General features: G+C 46.2%; 1 protein-coding gene and 1 pseudogene across 2 annotated transcripts in view; one reads left to right on the top strand and one right to left on the bottom strand.

The window, feature by feature from the left end:
• The first annotated feature begins 3,581 nt into the window (after positions 1–3,581).
• TBC1D31 (TBC1 domain family member 31) overlaps positions 3,582–20,004 on the top strand; it is a 39,339-nt gene continuing 22,916 nt past the window's right edge. Inside the window, exons 1-8 of one of the 2 annotated variants that reach the window (XM_090040580.1) lie at positions 3,582–3,738; positions 6,000–6,146; positions 7,314–7,429; positions 8,902–9,080; positions 15,574–15,725; positions 16,399–16,558; positions 16,778–16,978; positions 18,788–18,964. In XM_090040580.1, the coding sequence (XP_089896706.1) occupies positions 3,662–3,738; positions 6,000–6,146; positions 7,314–7,429; positions 8,902–9,080; positions 15,574–15,725; positions 16,399–16,558; positions 16,778–16,978; positions 18,788–18,964 (1,209 nt within the window). In that variant the 5' untranslated portion in view covers positions 3,582–3,661. Of the gene's footprint in view, positions 3,739–3,916; positions 3,945–5,999; positions 6,147–7,313; positions 7,430–8,901; positions 9,081–15,573; positions 15,726–16,398; positions 16,559–16,777; positions 16,979–18,787; positions 18,965–20,004 lie in introns of those variants that run through there. The other variant, XM_090040582.1, reaches the window with a different exon arrangement.
• On the bottom strand, positions 11,814–13,599 carry LOC149869599 (uncharacterized protein T26G10.4-like; annotated as a pseudogene).

The following is a 20,004-nucleotide window of genomic DNA, read 5'->3' on the forward strand; positions in this document are numbered from 1 at the left end:
GGGGAGGGAGTTCAGGAAGAGTGGTTGCTTCTCAAGGGAGCGATCCTCAGTGCACAAGCTAAGTCTATTCCATCTTGGAGGAAAGGCAGCAAGAGGGCACAGCAGCCCCCCTGGCTCTCCAGGGACCTAGCAGACCTCCTAAGACTAAAAAGAAAGGCCTACAAAGGATGGAGGACGGGATTCACCTCCAAGGAGGATTATTCTGCACTGGTCCGGTCCTGCAGGGAGCAAACCAGGAAAGCCAAGGCTGCAACTGAACTCCAACTAGCTTCCAGCATCAAGGATAATAAAAAGTCCTTTTTCAGATATGTGGGGAGCTGGAGGAAAAGCACGGGCAACATTGGACCGCTGCTGAACCAGATGGGGCAACTGACAACTGATAGCCAGGAAAAAGCCAACTTATTAAATGGGTACTTTCCATCAGTTTTTCATCAGTCTCATGGGATGTCCCTGCCCGCTACGGGACAGGGAGGTCCAGGTGAGGAAGATCCCCTGGCCCCCATTAATGCTGATCTCGTGAGGAACACCTTGAGAGGCTGGATACCTTCAAGTCAGCCACCCCTGACAATCTAAACCCCAGGGTACTCAAGGAGCTGGTAAGCATCAAAGCCCAGCCCCTGGCACGGATCTTTCAGACCCCCTGGCGCTCTGGTGTAGTGCCCGAAGACTGAAAGAAGGCCAATGTGGTGCCGATCTTCAAGAAAGGGAGGAAAGTGGATCTGGCAAACTATAGGTCCATCAGCCTGACTTCTATCCTGGGGAAGATCTTAGAAAAGTTTATTAAAGAGGCCATTCTTAATGGACTAGCTGACACCAACATCCTAAAGGATAGCCAGCACGGGTTTGCTGTGGGTAGGTCTTGCTTGACCAATCTCATTTCCTTCTATGACCAGGTGACCTATCACCTGGACGAGGGAGAAGAGATTAATGTCATATATCTTGACTTCAAAAAAGCTTTTGATCTGGTATCCCATGATCACCTCTTGGCGAAACTGGCCAATTGTGGTCCACCACGATCTGCTGGCTGGAGAACTGGCTCTGTGGTTGGAACCAGAGGGTAGTAATCGACAGAAGTCAATCATCATGGTGTCCTGTGACCAGTGGGGTCCCCCAAGGCTCTGTCCTTGGACCCATATTGTTCAACATCTTCATTAATGATGTGGATACTGGAGTCAGAAGCAGACTGGGCAAGTTCACCTATGACACCAAACTCTGAGGTAAAGCATCCACACCTGTGGACAGGCGGGTGATCCAGGCTGACCTTGACAGGCTTAGGAAATGGGTGGATGAGAACCTGATGGTGTTTAACGCCGAAAATGCAAGGTTCTCCACCTTGGGAAGAAAAACCTGCAGCACCCTTATAGGCTCGGCAGTGCTACGCTGGCTAGCACTACGGAAGAAAGAGACTTGGGGGTCATCATTGACCACAAGATGAACATGAGCCTGCAATGGGATGCTGCAGCTAGTAAAGCAAGCAAAACGCTGGCTTGCATCCATAGATGCTTCTCAAGCAAATCCCGGGACGTCATTCTCCCCTTGTACTCAGCCTTGGTGAGGCTACAGCTGGAGTACTGTGTCCAGTTTTGGGCTCCACAATTCAAAAAGGATGTAGAGAAGCTTGAGAGAGTCCAGAGAAGAGCCTCGCGCATGATCAGAGGTCAGGAAAAGAGACTTTACGACAACAGGCTGAGAGCCATGGGGCTCTTTAGTCTAGAAAAGCACAGGCTCAGGGGTGATCTGATGGCCACCTATAAACCCAGGGGGGCCACCAGGATCTGGGGGAATGTTGGTTCTCCAGAACGCACCAAGGGATGATGAGGTCAGACAGTTATAAACTACTGCAAGACCATTTCAGGCTGGACATAAGCAAGAATTTCTTTACTGTCCAAGCCCCCAAGGTCTGGAATAGCCTGGCATCGGAGGTGGTTCAAGCACCTACACTGAACAACTTCAAGAGCAAACTGGATGCTTATCTTGCTGGGATCCTATGACTCCAGCTGACTTCCTGCCCTTCAGGCAGGGGGCTAGACTCAATGATCTTCCGAGGTCCCGTCCAGCCCTAATGTCTATGAAATCTATGAAATAATGTATAGTTAGCAATAGATACAGATACATGTGTATATATATATATATAGAGAGAGAGAGAGAGAGAGAGGTATAGACATATAGTGATAGATAGATATATAGAGAGACATATATAGATAGCAATAGAAATAGAAATATATATATAGACAGATTGATATAGACATCATGTATAGAGAGCTAGTGATAGACATATAGATACATAGATAGACAAAGAGAGAGAGAGGGGAATAGGTATAGATATCATATAGTTAGCTATAGATATAGATAGATATATAGAGATGGGAAGATATAAAGTATACCCATCAGGCCAGGCCTTTCTGGGTGTGCTGTCTGGTACGGTGTAACGCAGTACAGCCTGTTCCTGGGCCAGGTTGTCTACGAGTAAATCGGCACCCATACGTGTGCTAGGCTGGGTGAGGAGGGTGTGTGGACACCCAGCGGGACTGAAAACAAGACCTGTCAAAGGACTGATGAGCTCCCTGCGAGCCACCACACACAGACCTGGAGAGATGGGCACTGCCAGATCACTGCCTGAAGACTCACAGCAGCGCAAGGACCCCAGGAGGTTGTTACAGCTTCTAAGGTGCCTCAATGGTCACAGTGGCCTGATTGCAAATCTGGATGTTGAGGACTCCTGGCAGACCATGGGCTGTCACCTGGGAGAAACCTGATCCTAGTCAGGAGACTGTGGCAGCTCTCGACCTTTTGGAATTACAAGTTTCCCAGATGCCGATGCAGCCCTACAGCCCTGTGCCGGTTTGCACCCACCCTGGTATCCCAGCCCATGGGAGCTCACCCGGGAAGATCATCACCCTGAAGACAGTGAAGGCAGAAGCAGAAAGAAAAAAACCCCAAGCAGCTCAGAAGTGAGGAGCATAGGGAGGCACGAGTGTTGAGGCCAGCACGGAGATGGGAGTTGGAGAGTGATGTTGTAAGCAGAAAGGATGTGAAAGGCAAGGGATATGTTAGGGCAAAGCCTTGTATGGGTCCAGCCAGGTGGCGGGGATGGAGCTGGACTCTAACCATGTAGCTGGGATATGGCCCCACTACAAGATGCTCCAATGAAACATCTCTGCCCTTGGCGCCCCAGACACACACTCAAGAGGAGTGCAGAGGCTTTTTCCCTTTCCTTCTGCAACACAACACCAGCCCGTGGCCCTGTGAGCAGCCCCCAGGACACGCCTCGCGGCCCTCCCCCACCTCTGCAGCCGGACCGGGGGCGGGGGGTTGCGCGCGCCCAGGAACGAGGTCACTGGACGCAGGCAGCACCGCGCGAAGCGGCTCCTCCACCTGCCGCTCCCACTCCGAAAGGCGCGGTGCCTATCGGGAGTTGTAGTTTCCTATGTGCTGCAAACTACAACTCCCGACAGGCGCCGCGGCTTCCGGGCGGGTGGCCTATTCCATTACCGCTCTGAGGAGAGGGGGGAACACTGCCCTCCCCGTGAGCGCCCGGCATGCGCCAACTGCAAGCGGACGAGTCCATGAGGAGGACTCCCCCCTCTCCCGTCCTCTGTCGCCGCCCCGGCGGGAGAAGTGGCGGTTAGCGCGGGTGGAGTGGAGCGGGGCGCGTGTCGGGATGGAGAGCGCCGACGTGGGCAGCCGGCAGCGCGGCAAGATCTGGCACCGCAAGCCGTGCCCCGCCGCGCGGAGCGGGTAACTGCCAGGACTTAGCGGGGAGAGAAGGGTGGGGGTGGGGCCTGGGGGCCGATGCGGGGCGGGGCCTGGGCCCGGACAGGTTGGGGAGGGCAGAACAGGGGGCGGGGCCTGCGTACAGGTGGGGCGGGGTATTGCCAGAGGAGGAGCTGCCAGCAGTGCGCGCAGGGTGCTGCCCTGGCCCAGCCCTGGAGCGGCAGGGTCTGGTGGGTGCTGGGGGCCGGGGTTTTGGCGCCTCAGGTGGGGGCCGTTGCTGCTCATTACGAGCATGGGCCGTGGTGCAAGGCCCTTGTCTGGCTTTGTTCCTAGTGGGTCTCCCCATGCAGGTCCAGCCCTGTCTCTGTGCTGCTCTGCACCTGCTGCAGGTGTCGCTGCGCAGGCTTTGGAGGCAGGACGGAGGCACTTGGGCACGTCCTGCCCAGACGTGCCTGAAGCTGCAGGGAAACCAGTGTGGCTGAGGCAATGAGACAGACCCAGCACTTAACTAGGGACTGACTGAGCCAAGTGGCTGCTCAAATAGGGCAGCACAGTTACAAACAATTGTGTTCAAGGGACCATCATTGCACTCGGAGTTGAGACGCTTTGTGTGGTGGCATCGGGGAATGGGGTGATTCCTGCCGGGGATGTTTTATGGTGGACTCCTAGCAGGGCCACAGCCAGACAGAAGCAGCCCTGTCAAGCTTGTTGCATGTCTTTTCACAGCATCTGACAAAATGAATTTCAGCTTGCAAAAGCTTTTGCTCCGTGTGTGTGTGTGTGTGTGTAAATGGTATAAAGAAAGCTGGGAGCAGGGAGTGTGTGCATGTAGAACTGGTATCCAGGTTGTAGCTGTATTAGTCTAGAGGAAAAAACAATCAGGGCTCATGATAGAGGTGATACCTGTTTTTAGAGCAACAATAATTAGTTTAATAATAAAAGATATCACCTCTACCATGAGCCCTGATTGCTTTTGTATATGTAACTAGGAGCTTTACTAATATACTAGGGCCTAGGGCTGTGTTATGGAGCTGAAGACTGAAGCAAAAGCAAATATCCTGTATTGGAATGAATTAAAAGCAATTTGCAGGGCTGTGAAATAGGAGCTTCCTTCCCAGGAGCAGCAAACAGAGAGCAGCCTGGCAGAACAAAGGGTTGCTTGATTGGTGGAACATCAAGACCATTAAAAAGAAGCAAGGGTTGTTAACACCTGCTGAAAGAAGCATTTAGAAGGAATCGGATAGATGACAATGAGCCATGAAGTCAGTTGACCCCCTCAACGTTGCCTGACTAGAAGTGCTGCTGCCACTGCCAAGCAGTTGTTTTTAAATTTTGAGTGGAGCAAGAATCAAAGTGGGGTGTAACTGCATCCCCTTCCCCCCACCCCTTGGATCTGCCTCTGATATCTACTTTGGTTAGTCTGTAAGGTAAACATCTACTCTGCCTTCTGCCAGACTCCCCCAGCCAAGCATTGTTGTATCTGCCCTTTAAAAATATGGACAGTGGAGATTCCACCACATCTCCGGGGAACGGGGGGAGGTATCATCTTTAGTAAGTTACCTCCTTTGTCATTCGTTCCATTTCTGATCCACTGGGAAGGAGATAGTTAGCCATGTTAGGCTGAAGTTAGGTGGAAGGCAGGGCACGGTGGCACTTTGGAGACTAACTGGTTCAGAAAGGGATGAGCTTCTGTAGGTGACAGCCTGCTTTGTCAGATGCTGTGCTGTCTGAGGTAAAGATGACAAAATCCTAGACCTGAGGGACTGGGATGCTTTACTTCCAGTGAGAAGATTGAAGGGAGCAATAGTTATAGCAGGGTTGTCAACCTCACCTAGGCTGCATCTGGACCATGGGGCTCCTCAGTGTCCTGGGTCTGGGGGGCTGCGGGCTCAGCAGTGGTGGAGGCTGTGCAAGCAGCATTAGGCCGGATAACTGCAGAACAAACAGGGCAATGGAGGCCACGGCCCTCCCTCACCCCCCTGCTGCCAAGGACCATGCCTTCTGGAAGCCAAAGGCCCTGAATTCAGCAGTAGGCTCTGCCCCTTACTAGCCACATCTCCCAAATACCCTGGCCCACCCATAGCGTAGGGAGCCAGATTGTGTGTCCATGGGAGCCAGATCCAGCCTGTGGGCATGTGTTTGACACCCCAGAGTTAGAGCATTAATCACATGGAATGACCCATGGATACCTGGATACATTCACATTAGAAGCATTTTACTCATATATGGAAAAGCTTGATAAAGACATTATTCCAAACAGGGTGACTTGTTTGCTTTCCCCACAGAGTCATAGCTAACATTATTCATAGTGCCACAGGATACCACTCCAAGACCATACGTTTTCTCAATGTGGCCTTTGACAATTCTGGTGACTCGTTACTTGCTGGAGACCATCAAGGGAATATCTATGTTTTTGACTTGAGTGGAAACAGGTAAGCATTATTTTTTATTTTTATATGGCTGTTATGTGTTATTCTTTGATGTATTCTACCTTTACATTTCTTCACATCTAAATTTATTGGAATCTCCCTTTCTGTCACACAAAATGCTTGTTTTTACTTCAGTTATAAGTGCTTTCTAGAGAGATGGTAGCTTGTTCTGAGCCCAAAACAGATAGCTAGGTTCTCATACAGTCTCCCATTGAAGTATTGTACAGGCAGTCCTTGGACTTACGACAAAATTGGTTCCTGAAAATTGCGTCTCAAGTCAAAACGTTGTAATTCGTAACTGATTTTCTCACGGGAAACAATGTTATAAATGGGGGATTGGTTCCTGAACCAAGGCCCGATACCCTGTTTTCACCAAAAATAACTTGGGATGTTGTACTTAATCAATTATAGATGAGTAATATATATTGTAAATAGTAATCATTTTGATTTGGAAGGGCTTCTTTGAGGCGACTTTGCTAGACTTTTGAAGGGCTCTTGGCTGGAGTCTTCTCAGGAGTCTTGGCTACAGGTTTTTCTGGAGTCTTGTCTGCTTTCTTAAAGAAAGTGTCGAAGGAAGTTTGCACAGGTGTTCTCCAGGGAGATGGGCAATGCACCAAACTTGTTCGTTGGCCTGGCATGGCATCAGATCAAGTGCTGTAAAGTTGAAAATGAGGTCAGAAAGTTGAAACAAACTTTGCAAGTGCAAAGCATTGCAAGTCAAGGACTGCCTATAACTCCCTGAGTGAAAGAAAGTAACTTAAAATTTTAACTTGCAATGAAAACCCTCATAAGATTTCTGTTGTTAAGTGGTTTCACAGGTAGCAGGTTGTTGCATGAATACTGGTGAATAATAAATAATATAGTCCTTAAAGTCTGGTAAACCAGCCCTGGTACTGTCTCATATAGAATTTTGGGTGTCAGTATTTTAGTTTTGGATCAATTGTACATCTAAGGGTAAAGTATTAACATCCTGAATGTTATACTTTACTACAGTAGTCTAAATTTAATAAGCTACTTGTTGGGAATAGCCCAACATTAAATGGGCTTTCTTTTAGCAGGGATTGGGTAAAGGAGAGAGATTTTTAGTTTTTAGAAGAAGAAATATGTTCAAGCTGATTATTGTATTTGGTGTATACAAGTTTTTGACACAATGGGGATTATTTTTAATAGGTTCGATCTAGTTCAGAGAACGATGCAAGCTTGCACTGCTTTGGCATTTAATCTGCGCAGGAAGACAGAGTTCCTTGTGGCCTTGGCGGATTATTCCATTAAATGCTTTGATACAGGTATGGGATAGCTTTAAAAAGCTAACTTGAAAATAAGGGACAGCCATATTTTCTTAGCAGATTCAGTTTGAAATCAAATATGAAATGTTTTTAGTCATAATCTTGCTTTATATTCAATGCCGGGTATTTTTGCAAGACAAACATGGACGTGCAGACACAGACCTCAGGCCTGTCCTGTACAAAGGTAGACTCTCTACCCATGATGAGCTTCACTGATTCCAGTGGGGCTCTACAGAAATATACTTATAGGTAGCACACTGTCAGGATTAGGACCATAATTATCTCCTTTTGAAATGAACTGCATTTGTTTCTGTTGGGTAAAGTATGTAGAGCAAACATAAAATTGGTCATAAATGTGTAGGCATAGACAATTAAAACCCTTTTACACTGACTTTGAAAGCTATAGGAAATCTTTGATTACTCAAATTAATCAAATCAAAGTGTACAATCAAATACCTGCATCTTCATTCCTTTTTAAGTGATTATTGGAAGTCACCCAAATGTTGTTTTGCACTTTAGTATTCTTCCACCAGCATCCTTGGTGAAAACTGTCACCAATCTGTTACCATTTAATATCTTTACCATTCTAAAAACAAAACCGCTAATAAACAGGTTGCTACTAAATCTGTTCCCCAAACAGTCTAGATCGCAGAATGGCAAAACAGCAGAAGGCATTTTTTTGCCATTGTTCTGAAGTCAATCCCTTTCTTTTTTTCTCAGTGCTGGCTGTTGGCCCAATGCTGATACTCCTTTTGTCTTCGGCTGCCAAACCATATTGAGAAATGTTAAAATACAATACTTATTTTACTGTGTAAATAAATTATGTGGTTACCACAACAATTGTTCAGTTGCCAGAGGGAGGAAAGATGGTCGTGCAATTATGGATAGGAGAAGTGGTATAAGGCAAAGTCCCTGGTAGGAGAGTTATGTGGGTGCCTGGGTCTAAAGAGACTAATCAAAGTTTTGCTTTTAACAGGTTTCTATAGTTGTGGCATGCTGTGCATAAAACCTTTCTTCCTTCCTTGCTTGCATGTATAAATAGTAGCTTGTCATTCTGTCATGATGCCTGCAAGCCAAAACAAGTGTACATGCAATTTACATTTTTTGTAGGATTAATATTTTTCACACTGGACAAGTCTGCCTTAGAGGCATATCCATCTTGCTGCAATAGACATATTTATGATTCTTAAGACTGATAGCTGAAGGCAGATTAAACAAGTCTGCACAAGATGATTTCATGTTTAACATTGTGAAATTGATTATTTCCCACATATGAGAAGCTGGATGTGTTTCTGTAATGTCTAGTTATTTTGGGAATACTCAACTGTTCCTCATTCGTTGGATTGTAATGAAAAGAAAAGGTACCTTAGCTATGATAAGGAGACCATGCACACTATTGTTTGAACAAGGTTTTAGTGCCCATAGCTTTACTTTGCATAATGTATTTAAAATGCATTTCATTTGTACTGTAGATACAAAGGAGTTAGTAAGTTGGATGAGGGGACATGATTCCTCAGTATCCTCCATCTCTGTCCATGGTTCAGGCAGATATGCCATCACTACATCCACAGATACAGCGCAACTCTGGGATCTAGACACCTTTCAAAGAAAGAGGAAGTTAAATGTGCGCCAGTCCGTGGGTATACAGAAGGTCAGTAAAGAGCAGCTGGTAAAACGTAACAAATGTACCTGAGAATGCACCCATGTGGTGGAAGCCAGCAGTACTTCATTCTTTTACAGACTTTGGATGTATTTATTGCTCCTTTCTAAAAGTGAAATTCATCTAGCCTCTAAACTTTACAAGTCTTCTAATTATGAGGCATTCTGATTCAGGGAACAGAGCTTGAAATGGGAGTCCAGGAGTCCTTGATTCGCTTACTGCCTGATCTTAAAAGCAAGTCACTTGACTTATCTGAGCCTTGCTTTCTCAGTTTTAAATTAGGGATAATGGTGCTTACTCACATGTAATGCTTTAAGATATACAGGTAAGTGCTATATAAAAGATGAAGTATTAGAGTAGGGATAACCAGTCTCTGGCATGCATGCTACAAGTGGCACAGCTGCTATATGCAGTATGCAAGTCCCAGGTACTCAGTAATAGGAATAGCCAGAATGGAGGTAGGGGCCTCAGACCTCCAGCTGTATCTAACCCCCATCAAAGTCAGGGGAGGACATTGCTGTGACAAAAGGTGTCACTGCCATGGGCCTAATATATCCTTAGATTGGGGTAAGCAATCTGTGGCACGTGTGCCAGACCATGGCATGCGATGCCGTTTTGCTTGGTATGTGCACCTTGGGGTGGATAGCGGAGAAGTGGCCAGGGCTGTGCTGCCACAGCAAGGATTGGGCTCCTTTCAGTCCCCTACCCTCTGCCCCAAGGATGCCAACATCTTACAAATCAGGGTTGCAGGTGTTTTTGGCACTCTGCCCAAAAATGTTGTAGATCCTTGCTCTCCATGTAAAACAGCAGAGGTTGCAGGGCTAGGGAAAAATTAACTTGGCTCTTGGTGATCATTGGTAGTCCCCTTAGTTAAGCATGATCTCTACTACAGCTCATTGATAGGTCTTGAAGTGACTTGTGAGTCAAATCCTTGAGCCATAGATCCATCTGCAAAAGCTTCAGATCTTTGCACAGGGGAGAGAAAGCTGTAGACTAGGATTTCTCTCCTTTTCCTTCTTCCACACTCTTTTCTCCTTCAATGGTGAGACACTACAGGCAACCCTGCTTAACACTGTTTTGCTTAGTGCTGTTCCCCTGTAACACTCATTTTAAATTGATACCTGATTTAACTTAGCGCTCAGCAACTTTTGCTATAAAGCTCATGGTCACAGTCTTGGGTCATTAAAAACAAATGCAGTTGCCATCTTGGGTTGTCAGATACTTTCAGTTTCGCATAACACTCAGTTTTTCAGGAACCAATTAAGAGGGCTAAGTGGGGGTTGCCTGTACCTCAGTGTCGACTGCTAATTGGTTGGGGTTGTAGTGCCATTGGAGTTGATTTGCAACCAGCTCCTCCCAGCTCTTGATGTCAGCATCTGTTTCTTTTTAAGTAGGCCTTCAGTCTATCCTGGTAGTATTTCCTCCAGCTTCTGCAAAATCTCAGGCCACAGCTAAGCTTGAAATAGAGCATTTGTATTAAGAGTCAAGAGTCAGCCATCCACACATAATGTCTAGTTCAGTGAAATTGATGGTTGAGGATCACTGATTCAATGCTGGTAACATTGGCTTCAGCCAGGATGCTCGGCATTTGTGCAGTGGTCTTCCCATTTGATGTAGAGGATTTTTCAGAGGCATACATCTCCAAGCTCTTGATGATGAGAGTAAATTACCCACACTTCGCATTCATAGAGAAGAGTGGGGGGTGACAGCTGCATTGTAGACCTGGACCTTGGTCTTCCCAGAGATTGTGATCAATAAAAACATGCCAAACCATTTTCTGGAGGAGGCACTTGAACACCAGATTTTGTGCTGGTTTTCCTCATCAACGTTCACTCTCTAAGAGAGCTGACTACCCAGGTAAGGGAAGTGCCTGACTACCTTCAGTGTCTTTCCTTCAATGGTAATTTGTGGGGGGAGGGGGTCATTTTCATGTTTTGGAGCAAATGGATAAAACACTTTGGGCATCTCTCTTAACACTGAGAAGACTAAAGTTCAGTAGGCTTCTGCAAAGGAATCCAGCATGGTCTGGAGGTTTTCCTCAGGATGGCCCCATCATCAGTGAATTAAAGGTCAAGGATGGTTTTTTTGAATACTTTGGTTTTTGAGCAAAAATGTTCCAGATTTGAAAACTGAATGGATGGAGGAATTTTCAGTACCGGTTTCAAAAGGGAGGCAGTCCTTGATGAGAACCATCATGCCAGTCAAAAAAAGGAGAACAGGAGAACAGTCAGTTATCTGTTCTTGAAGAGGCCTCAGGGTTCTTGAAGAGGCCTCAGGGCCTTGATGCTTTTTTCAGGGCACGCAGATCTGGCCAGTACTATCTAGCTTCTACAGGGCTTGGCGATTGGAGTCAAAGATCTTTTATTAGTAGATGTTTTGGATGGGGAATCCAGGAAAAAGATGACAAAGCTGAGATGGAAATACAAAGCGCTTGAGCGAGGGACTAACAATTGAGGGATGAGGGAGAGGAGGGAAACGCGACTAGGTTACATACCATACAATGTTAGCCAACTAACCCCGGGGATGTGGGTGGGGGTTGCGACGCTGAGAGGGAAAGGAGATAGATACACACATACCAGTTACAGTGGTCCGCAATGTTGGAGGAAGTGGCTCGGAGAGAGCGTCTCAGTCCATAAAGTCCGATCGCGGGGGTCCTTTTCGGGTGGGGCGGGGTCGTCGGTGGCAGCGAAGTCCTCTCAACGCAAAGCGAAGTGGGGGGGTGGTTCAGGCGGCGGCGTCCTCCAGGTCCGGTCCGGCAGCGGGTCGTCTGGAGGGGTCAGTGTACTGGCGGTGGCCCGTGATGTGCTCCACGCAGATGTCGCGGGACCAGCGGATGGTGTCGGACACCATGAGGCAGCGCATCAGCTTGGCATAGCGGCGGGAAACGCGGCAGGCACGGAGGACGCTCTCGTTGCTGGGGTCCCAGGTTCTGAGCGTCCCCACGATGAGCGCGTCCACCGTCATGTCGTAGCCGCGGCCCCTCAGGGTGTTGGCCAGCAGGGCGTACTTCTCCCGCTTGCGAGCCCGGGCGTCGGTGAAGGCTTGGCGCTGGTTCTCGAAGGGGATGGTGACGTCCACCATCACGATCCTCTTGGCCTCGTGGTCCGTGACGACGATGTTGGGGTGCAGCTAGCTCTCGCAGCCCGGGACGGTTCAGTTCACGGAGATCTCCCCTGCCCCGGCCGGGATGGCCTGCACCAGGTGGTCCTGGACAGCGTTGTGGCGCAGCTGCCACGCTTTGGCGTGCGGCTTGCAGCCACAGAGCACGTGGGGGAGGGTCTCCGCCGCGTAGCCGCACCGTCGGCATCTCTTGTCCTGGTGGCCGAAGCGCACGGCCCCGTTCAGTGGCAGGCAGTTGAGGCGGGTGCGGTGGAGGAAGCGCCAGTCCGCGAAGCGCGTGAAGCTCCCGCTGGGCATGAAGTGGTTGCTAGCGTCCCACTTTGAGGTGACGTCGAAGACCTTGCCCTGGTCGGGTTTGGCCCTCAGGTCGCCGGCGTACTTGTTGCGGACGGCGTCCTTCAGGAACCTCTCCAGGAAGGTCCTTGTGCGGGGCGTCACGGTGATGCAGTCGGCATGCGGGGCTGGGTGCAGGCAGACTCCCAGCTCCCGGTGCTCCTCGGTCCAGGTCCAGGTGCAGCCGTTGCGGCTCCTGAGGCGGTGCGTAGCGTTGCGGGCTCGGCTCCACAGCGAGGCAAAGTCCCCGCCATCCCGGCTGAACTCGCCCTCCAGCGAGCTGCTGAGGAAGGTGGCCAAGTCTTGTCTGGTGGGCTGCCGCCCGATCCTCTTGCGGGCGGTCTCCTCCAGGGCTCTGGTGGCAATGGTACTTACCGTGGCGTCCGGGCAGGTGAGGAGGCGGAAGGCGTGGGTGACCACCGCGATGTCGCAGAGGTCTCCCATGCGGGGCACGTTGGTGCCTCCCTGGCGGTAGGGGATGTGTAGGACCTCGTTGCTGCCCTGCAGCGGCAGGTGCAGCCACTTCTTGAGCAGCTGCCGGATCTCAGTGTCCGCCTTCTTGAGGGGGGTCTTGGGGACTGCCGAGCCCCTCAGGACAAACGTGACGCGGGGGATGAGGAAGGTGTTCACCGCATCGATCTTTTGCTAGGGGGCCAGCAGGGACGAGTCCAGCTTGTGGGCGTCCTGCACGATCCCGGCAATGGTCTCCTCCAGCGTCTGCCTGGCCCGGTGGCCGGTGGGCGTCTCCAGGTGGCAGTAGGCCTCGCTGTCGCGCAGGTGCCTCATCGCCTGGCCCTGGACCGTGAGTGTGGAGTCCAGGATGTGGCTCTTTTGCCTGCCATCGATGTGCAGGGAGGCACACTTGGTGACGTTAAAGCGCAGGCCCATCCATCTGGCCGCCTCAGACGTCACGTCCAGCATCTGTTGCAGCTGGGCGGCATCGGGGGCCGGGAGGACTACACTTGATCTGAGCCTTCAAGAGGCTGAGAAGCGATCTTAGTACTAGTAAGGTCATTTAAGCCCAAAATGAGTTCTGATGTTGTTTCCAGCACTTCTCTTATACCTGGTGGGCAACAAGGATCATGTCACTTGCCCTGCAGGATGGTTTGATTGCAACAGGACTTCCTCATCAAGAGGTAGAAGAGAAGATGGTTCAGGAAGATGTGGGCAGGGATTTTCCCTGCTGTGGGAAGGGTGATGGTTCCTACATGCTGATAGTTCCCACCTGCAGACTTACCTCTTTCTTAAAGATAGCCAGGATGTTGGGTTTCCTTGGGTCCACAGGGATCTCCTCATTATTCCAAATTTGTAGATTAAATTAATAGAATGTCAGTACTAGTTCCTTGCTGCCAGCCTTGAGATTTCAGCAGGTATTTCATCCAGTTGTTCTTGGTTTCCTTGATGGCATGCCAGACTTCTACGTTTAGACAGTTGGCAAGGGATCCCTTTTCAGGGTGTTGGGGAACAGGCTTGATGGTGGCATCCATCACAGTCAACTTACAGTTCAAGAGTGCTTCAAAGTGCTCTTTCTAACTTAGATAGCTTTGTTATCTTTGAGGAGTGTTGAGCCACCTCGCAATCACAGGAAAGTAGGACAATGGGAAGTTAGGTTGTATATGGCTTTCACTACCTAAGAAAAACTATGCTGTGCTCTTGATGGTGACACCTCCTTTCACAGCAGCTTCCTGCTCCTTGATCAAGCCATCCTACCTCCATTCTGGCACCCCAGGGCACAAACTGTCAGATCTGCTTCTAGAGAATGGGGATCAGAATAACACTCAGGGACAGGTCAGGGCTTACCTTGTGACACACCTGGCAAAAATTTTGGCTGCCACTGTATTAGAGTATGGCTGGGAACACTGAGGAGTATCTCTGTGGTGAAGACATGCTGAGACATCCCACTGTAGGTCTGTAAGTGCTTGCTTCCAAACCATAAATATGTTCCTATGATTGGTGTGAAACTATCTAAAAAACCCAATCAAAGCATAACTCTTGGTGCCACATGCAGGATAATTAGTTTTGCTTATCAATAGTGCTTCTCAGCAGAAGTTATTGGCCTCCATTATATTAATATTAGTGTGACATTTATGGCTTTAGAGTTCAGGAGCTAATACAGGTTTCCCTGGCTTTATGCTGTACGTGCATTCATGGAAAATGGCACATAACTTTTGCATAAAGGGAACCTATTTTACAGTGTAACAAAGAGATATTTTCAAGACCTTGACAGTCCTGACCTACAGACCCGTTTCTGCCACTTTTTTACAGAACAATTTTGGTCCTCACCAACAGCAAACAGTACACACAAGCACAGGGCACTATCATAATGGGGATAGCAGTTATAGAAACGTGTTGTAGACAATGAACGAGGACCACAGATTGACACAGGAGACTATATTTGGTATGTGTCACTCCCACAGTGCACCGCACAAAGCAGCTAACTGGGCTTCCACCACACTGATTGAATAAGAGTGAATTTACCTCACATATAATAAGTTTTTGGTATAAAAAGGGTCATCGCATAAGAGCAAATTCGCACATACAGAAGCCGCATAAAGCAAGAGAAACCTGTGTACACAGAACTAGTTACCGATGTGTGTTTCACATTGTCTATAGAGTATAAGGCGATGTCATCAGAGCTTAAATAATCCAGGTGAATTTTTTTGTATTAAGATATTATATAAGCAATCAACATAGTCAAATAAATTGAGAAGAGCAGTTTATAACTTTTTATGATTATTTTCTTTTATCTTCATAGTAGAAACTACTTCTTCTATTTGTCTAATTTAACCCAACCATTTCTTCATTTTTTTTCTTAATTATGATACATGAAATTAATGATCTACAGTCTAAAGGACTGGATTAGTACAGTATTAGTGGACTTGGAAGCTTTTTCAAAACTTAGTGTGCTTGAGCTGTTAATAACGCACAAATGCACATGTTGCTGTATTTTGAAATGTCATTTGGTGTGTGTATATGTTTGCTTGGCTATATTAAACTATTTCTTTTCCTTTTCCATATCAATTTATTTCAGGTTTTCTTTCTTCCACTAAGTAACACCATCCTCAGCTGTTTCAAAGATAATTCTATTTTTGCCTGGGAATTTGATACTCTTCATTGTAAATACCAGCTGCCTACTTCAATAGAAGGCTCTGCGTTGCATTATAAAATCTTTGCAGTTACAAGGTAAATTGCTCCTTTAAACACTCAAAAAAGGTAGTTCTGAATGAATTCTAGAAAGCAGTCCAGATTTTCTCTCTTTTTACTGTTTCACAAAAGTAGTAAGCTGTAATTTTTCATATCTTTAAAAATACTTTAAGTATTTATTTTAACAAAAGTTGAAAATTTAATGTGGGGTTTCCCAATCCAAAAAGTTTTCCTTTTTCCACAAAAAAGAAAAGCAGACCAACGTGCACTTGAGAATTGCAAGTCCAACAGAGGCTTGGAGTGGAACATAATGTGCTCTTTAGTCCAGCTGTAAGATAAAGGACTATTCAATAGAAAGAAAAAAGATGGTCTAAGAAGTGTGTGAATCAGTCATGTCTGCTTTAGGCCATCTTGATTTGTGTGCCAGGACAGAAAAGATATTGCTGCCAGGATTATCTTGTTATGAAAGTCAGCAGTTATTGCACCAAGGAAGATATTGCTGAGAATTAGTCAGATAGGGCAGTGATTGTAGTTTATTGTTGTTAATAAAGTATAAAATACCTTTTAAGAAGCTCCACAGTTGTATTAAGAAAAAGATATTAGTCCTTAGTGATGAATTAAGGGCCTGCAGTATATATTATGGGCTAAAGGTATAACTAGTTAGGTTAGATGAGTGTTGCCTGATGAAAACGTTGTCCTTTTTCTGATGCAGGGATGGCCGGATGCTTGTAGCTGGAGGAAAATCAAATCATCTTCACTTGTGGTGTTTAGAATCAAAGCAGTTGTTAAGAATAATCCAGATGCCTACAAAAGTACGAGCTGTTCGCCAGCTGGAATTCCTGTCTGATAGTTTTGATGGGGGTTCTAATCAGGTCAGTTGTGGGCAAAGCTTAAGGGTGGAATGGTTTGTTTACTCATGTCACAAAAATCTTGTTTTCTTATCCTGTCCCACATGCAGGCAAGTTACTTTACTAAATACTTGTTCTTTTGCTGCTTCTAATTAGATGAAGTAGATATCAGAATTTTGTGTTCATGTTCTTTTCCATTTTCCATTAACAAAACTGATTTATAGAACTCTTCTTAATTTCTAGGTTCTTGGAGTTTTAAGTCAAGATAATATTATGAGGTTTATCAACATACAGACATGCAAACTTCTGTTTGACATTGGAAGTCATGAAGAGGGGATCAGCACAGCAACAATTAGCCCAAATGGAAGATATATTGCATCAATAATGGAAAATGGTAGTCTCAACATATACAGCATCCAGGTTTTGACCCAGGAAGTAAATAAGGTAGAGTTATAAGAGAAGCAAACTGCAAGAATGGTATTAGAATACAATGTAAGAGTCTGTCTCACCTACAAATATTTTCATTTTGGGAAGAAAATTTGTCTTATATCATTCACTTAAACATTTTATTATGTAATTATAGAACACAGGATAACTGACATGTTTTTAGACCTCATTAATGATTATTTCAGTATGTTGGATAATATTACCTTTTGGTTTCTCTTTTCCATTTTTTCTAAATGTTTCCACAAGGAATACACACGTATTTGTTCGTTTTACGGATATCGCACAGCCTCCTGTCCATTTCCTTCTTGGAAATGCAGTGCTACAGATGCCATCTTAAACTGCAGAAATGAATGGGCTGTGATGCTCCCTTTTATGTATTCCTAGCTTATATTTTGGACCTTAGAAGCCATGAGTATAAAACAGTCACAGATCTAGTTCCTTTGTAAATAACACACATTCTAAAGACCAGCTTTTATTATATTAGAAAGCAATTTCTGTACAGTTTCATGTTACGTCTAAGTATCACTTACTCAAAGTAAGCAGATTTGTATAGTTAGGGAAAAGAATGATCGAAGGGACTGAACAATTTTCTCCTTAGCCTTGCCTCTGGGTTGTTTAATGAATTGTAAAAATCTCACAACTTATTTGGCACTTTCTTCTCTCTGCAATGAAGATGGCTGCTTTTTAAAATGGAGTTGTGAGGATTAACTAATGTTTATAAATGCATTTTCAGATCCCTAGATCATATATGTGCTGTAGAAACTTAAATAATTTCAGAAACATTCAAATACCCGATAACATCATTTTTATACAAAGAGTGATATATGCATGGTGTTCAGCCACATTCTGCTGTGCTTGTACATCTGCTTTAGAAGATGCATTAATGTGAGTCAATACGAGAAAGTCAAGACTAAAGCAGAACCTGCTGAAACTGACTCATAACCTCCTCTAAATCGTCTGCGTAACATTTATTCCTTTCTCTGAGTTTTGGTTTATACTTCTTATTTATGAATAGAAACAGATAATTAGCCTGGGCTGGCTGCAGCTGGGAGGCTGTAAACAGCTGCTCTGGGCTCTGGCATCAGCTCCATACTGGCAGGTGCAAGCGTGCCTTAGAGCAGTGGAGGAGGGGCCTGAGGTAGCATAACCCTGGCCTCTCCCCCACTGCCAGCACAGAGCTGATGACTGGGTTCTGGACCCGGCACAGCTGTTTGTAGCCAGCCTGGACTCTAGGCAGCTGCAGTGGGCAGGCTGCAAACAGCTACACTGGCCTCCACAGCCCCAGCATCAGCTCCATGCTGGTAGCGACTGCACCACGTGCCTCAGAGCGGACAGCGGAAGGGTTGTGCTGCCTCATGCCCTATCCCCACTGTCTGCTCTGAGGTGTGCGTGCAGTTGCTGCAAACATAGAGCTGATGCTGGGGCTGTGGAGCCCGGCGTAGCTGTTTGTAGTCTCCCAACTGCATCCAGCCTAGGCTCTGGGTAGCTGCTGCCAATCACGGAGTCCAGTCTGCTTGCAGCAGCTGTCTAGAGCTTGGGCTGGCAGCGGCATGCCAAGCAAAATGGCCTTGCATGCCATGCTTGGCCTGTGTGCCAGGGGTTGCCAGCCCCTGCTGTAAAGTGACACCCTGCCCTGCCTTCTGCCAATTTTTGAATGGTTATTTCTGTTGTAAAGTCTATCTCTGTTTTCCTAATCTAATCACCACATTAAAGAATATTGCATGAAATATAAAGCCTCTTTTGTGACAATATTCTTTTGCCCCAGTATCACAAGATGTTAACTGAATTATTCTTATTTGATACTAGCCTCCACCACCCCTGTTTAGAGTGGTCGGAGATTTGTCCAAAAACAAAGCAGGGACAAGTAAACTTACAGTGAAAGTGTCATCAGGAAGATCAGAGAGGCCTTGGAGATCAAAAGGAAACAAAATTCAAACTAAAGTACTAAAACCTCAGTTGAATATGTCACTTGAAAATAAAGAGGTAAGAAGAAGTTGTAAGTACTATAAATGTTTTTGTACCTGTTCTGCAACATTTGCACTTGCATTTGCACCAAAACAACTCTGTTTATTTTCTGTAAGTTTTTTTTTTCCTACATTCAGATGTTTACTAAATCTTTAATATCAGGTTTGTTGCTTCTGTTACATTTCTTTAATTTCTTTATGTAGAGCTTTACTGATCTGCTGTTCTAATTATTAACATTACTTCTAAATGCTTTTACTGCATGCACTTAATTTGGTGGGGTTTTTTGTGGGGAAGGGGCTGTTATAATTTTCTGTTGGGTACCACTGCTTATTTTCTTCATCCAGCTACCTTGCTTTTACTTCTTAAATGTATCTTCAATTACCTCCTTGGAATTAGATTCATTGCAACAACACATTTTATTATGTTGATGTTATTAATTGTTTAGTTCCAATTTTATTGGCCATTTAGTTGCATAAAATCCTAGTCATCTAGGGTCTGATCCAGTTCCCGCTGAAGTATAGAAGTGTAGTGTGATTGCCCATTGAATACTGTAGGAGTTGAATCAAACATTTTATATGCAAAATGGCTAGGATACAATGACAGATACTGCTGTAATAATTCTTGTAATAGTGGATGTTGCTAACAGTTGCTGTCACTTCCTACCATGTCTACTGCAAAAGCATAAATTAGCAGAGTAAGAAAAAAACCCCCAAGTTATAACATTATTTGCCTTTCTCCTGGTTGACACATCGGCCACATACAGGTGTTAAATTTCTACCAGATAGGAATCAGGAGTGTGCAAGCATATATTTAATTTTTACTAGAGAAAACATGCCCTCTTCAGGAGGTATTCCAGGTTAGCAACTGGAGGATGTCCCCTGTGAGCAAAACTCTCTCACGAAAATGAACAGCCATACACTACTGTTAGACTCCTCTGTGATCCAGAAGAGTTAAGCAGCTTCCCCTGTGCCTTCCCAAGATTGGGACCCCCCTAAGTCTATAGAAGTTGTGGGGGGAGCAGTGCCCTGCTGTTCCCCTCTCCCTTTGGAGTTGGGATC

This window comes from Crocodylus siamensis, chromosome 3, assembly GCF_052110815.1.
Source record: "Crocodylus siamensis isolate JL-2025a chromosome 3, ASM5211081v1, whole genome shotgun sequence".
In the NCBI taxonomy this organism is placed as follows: Eukaryota; Metazoa; Chordata; order Crocodylia; family Crocodylidae; genus Crocodylus; species Crocodylus siamensis.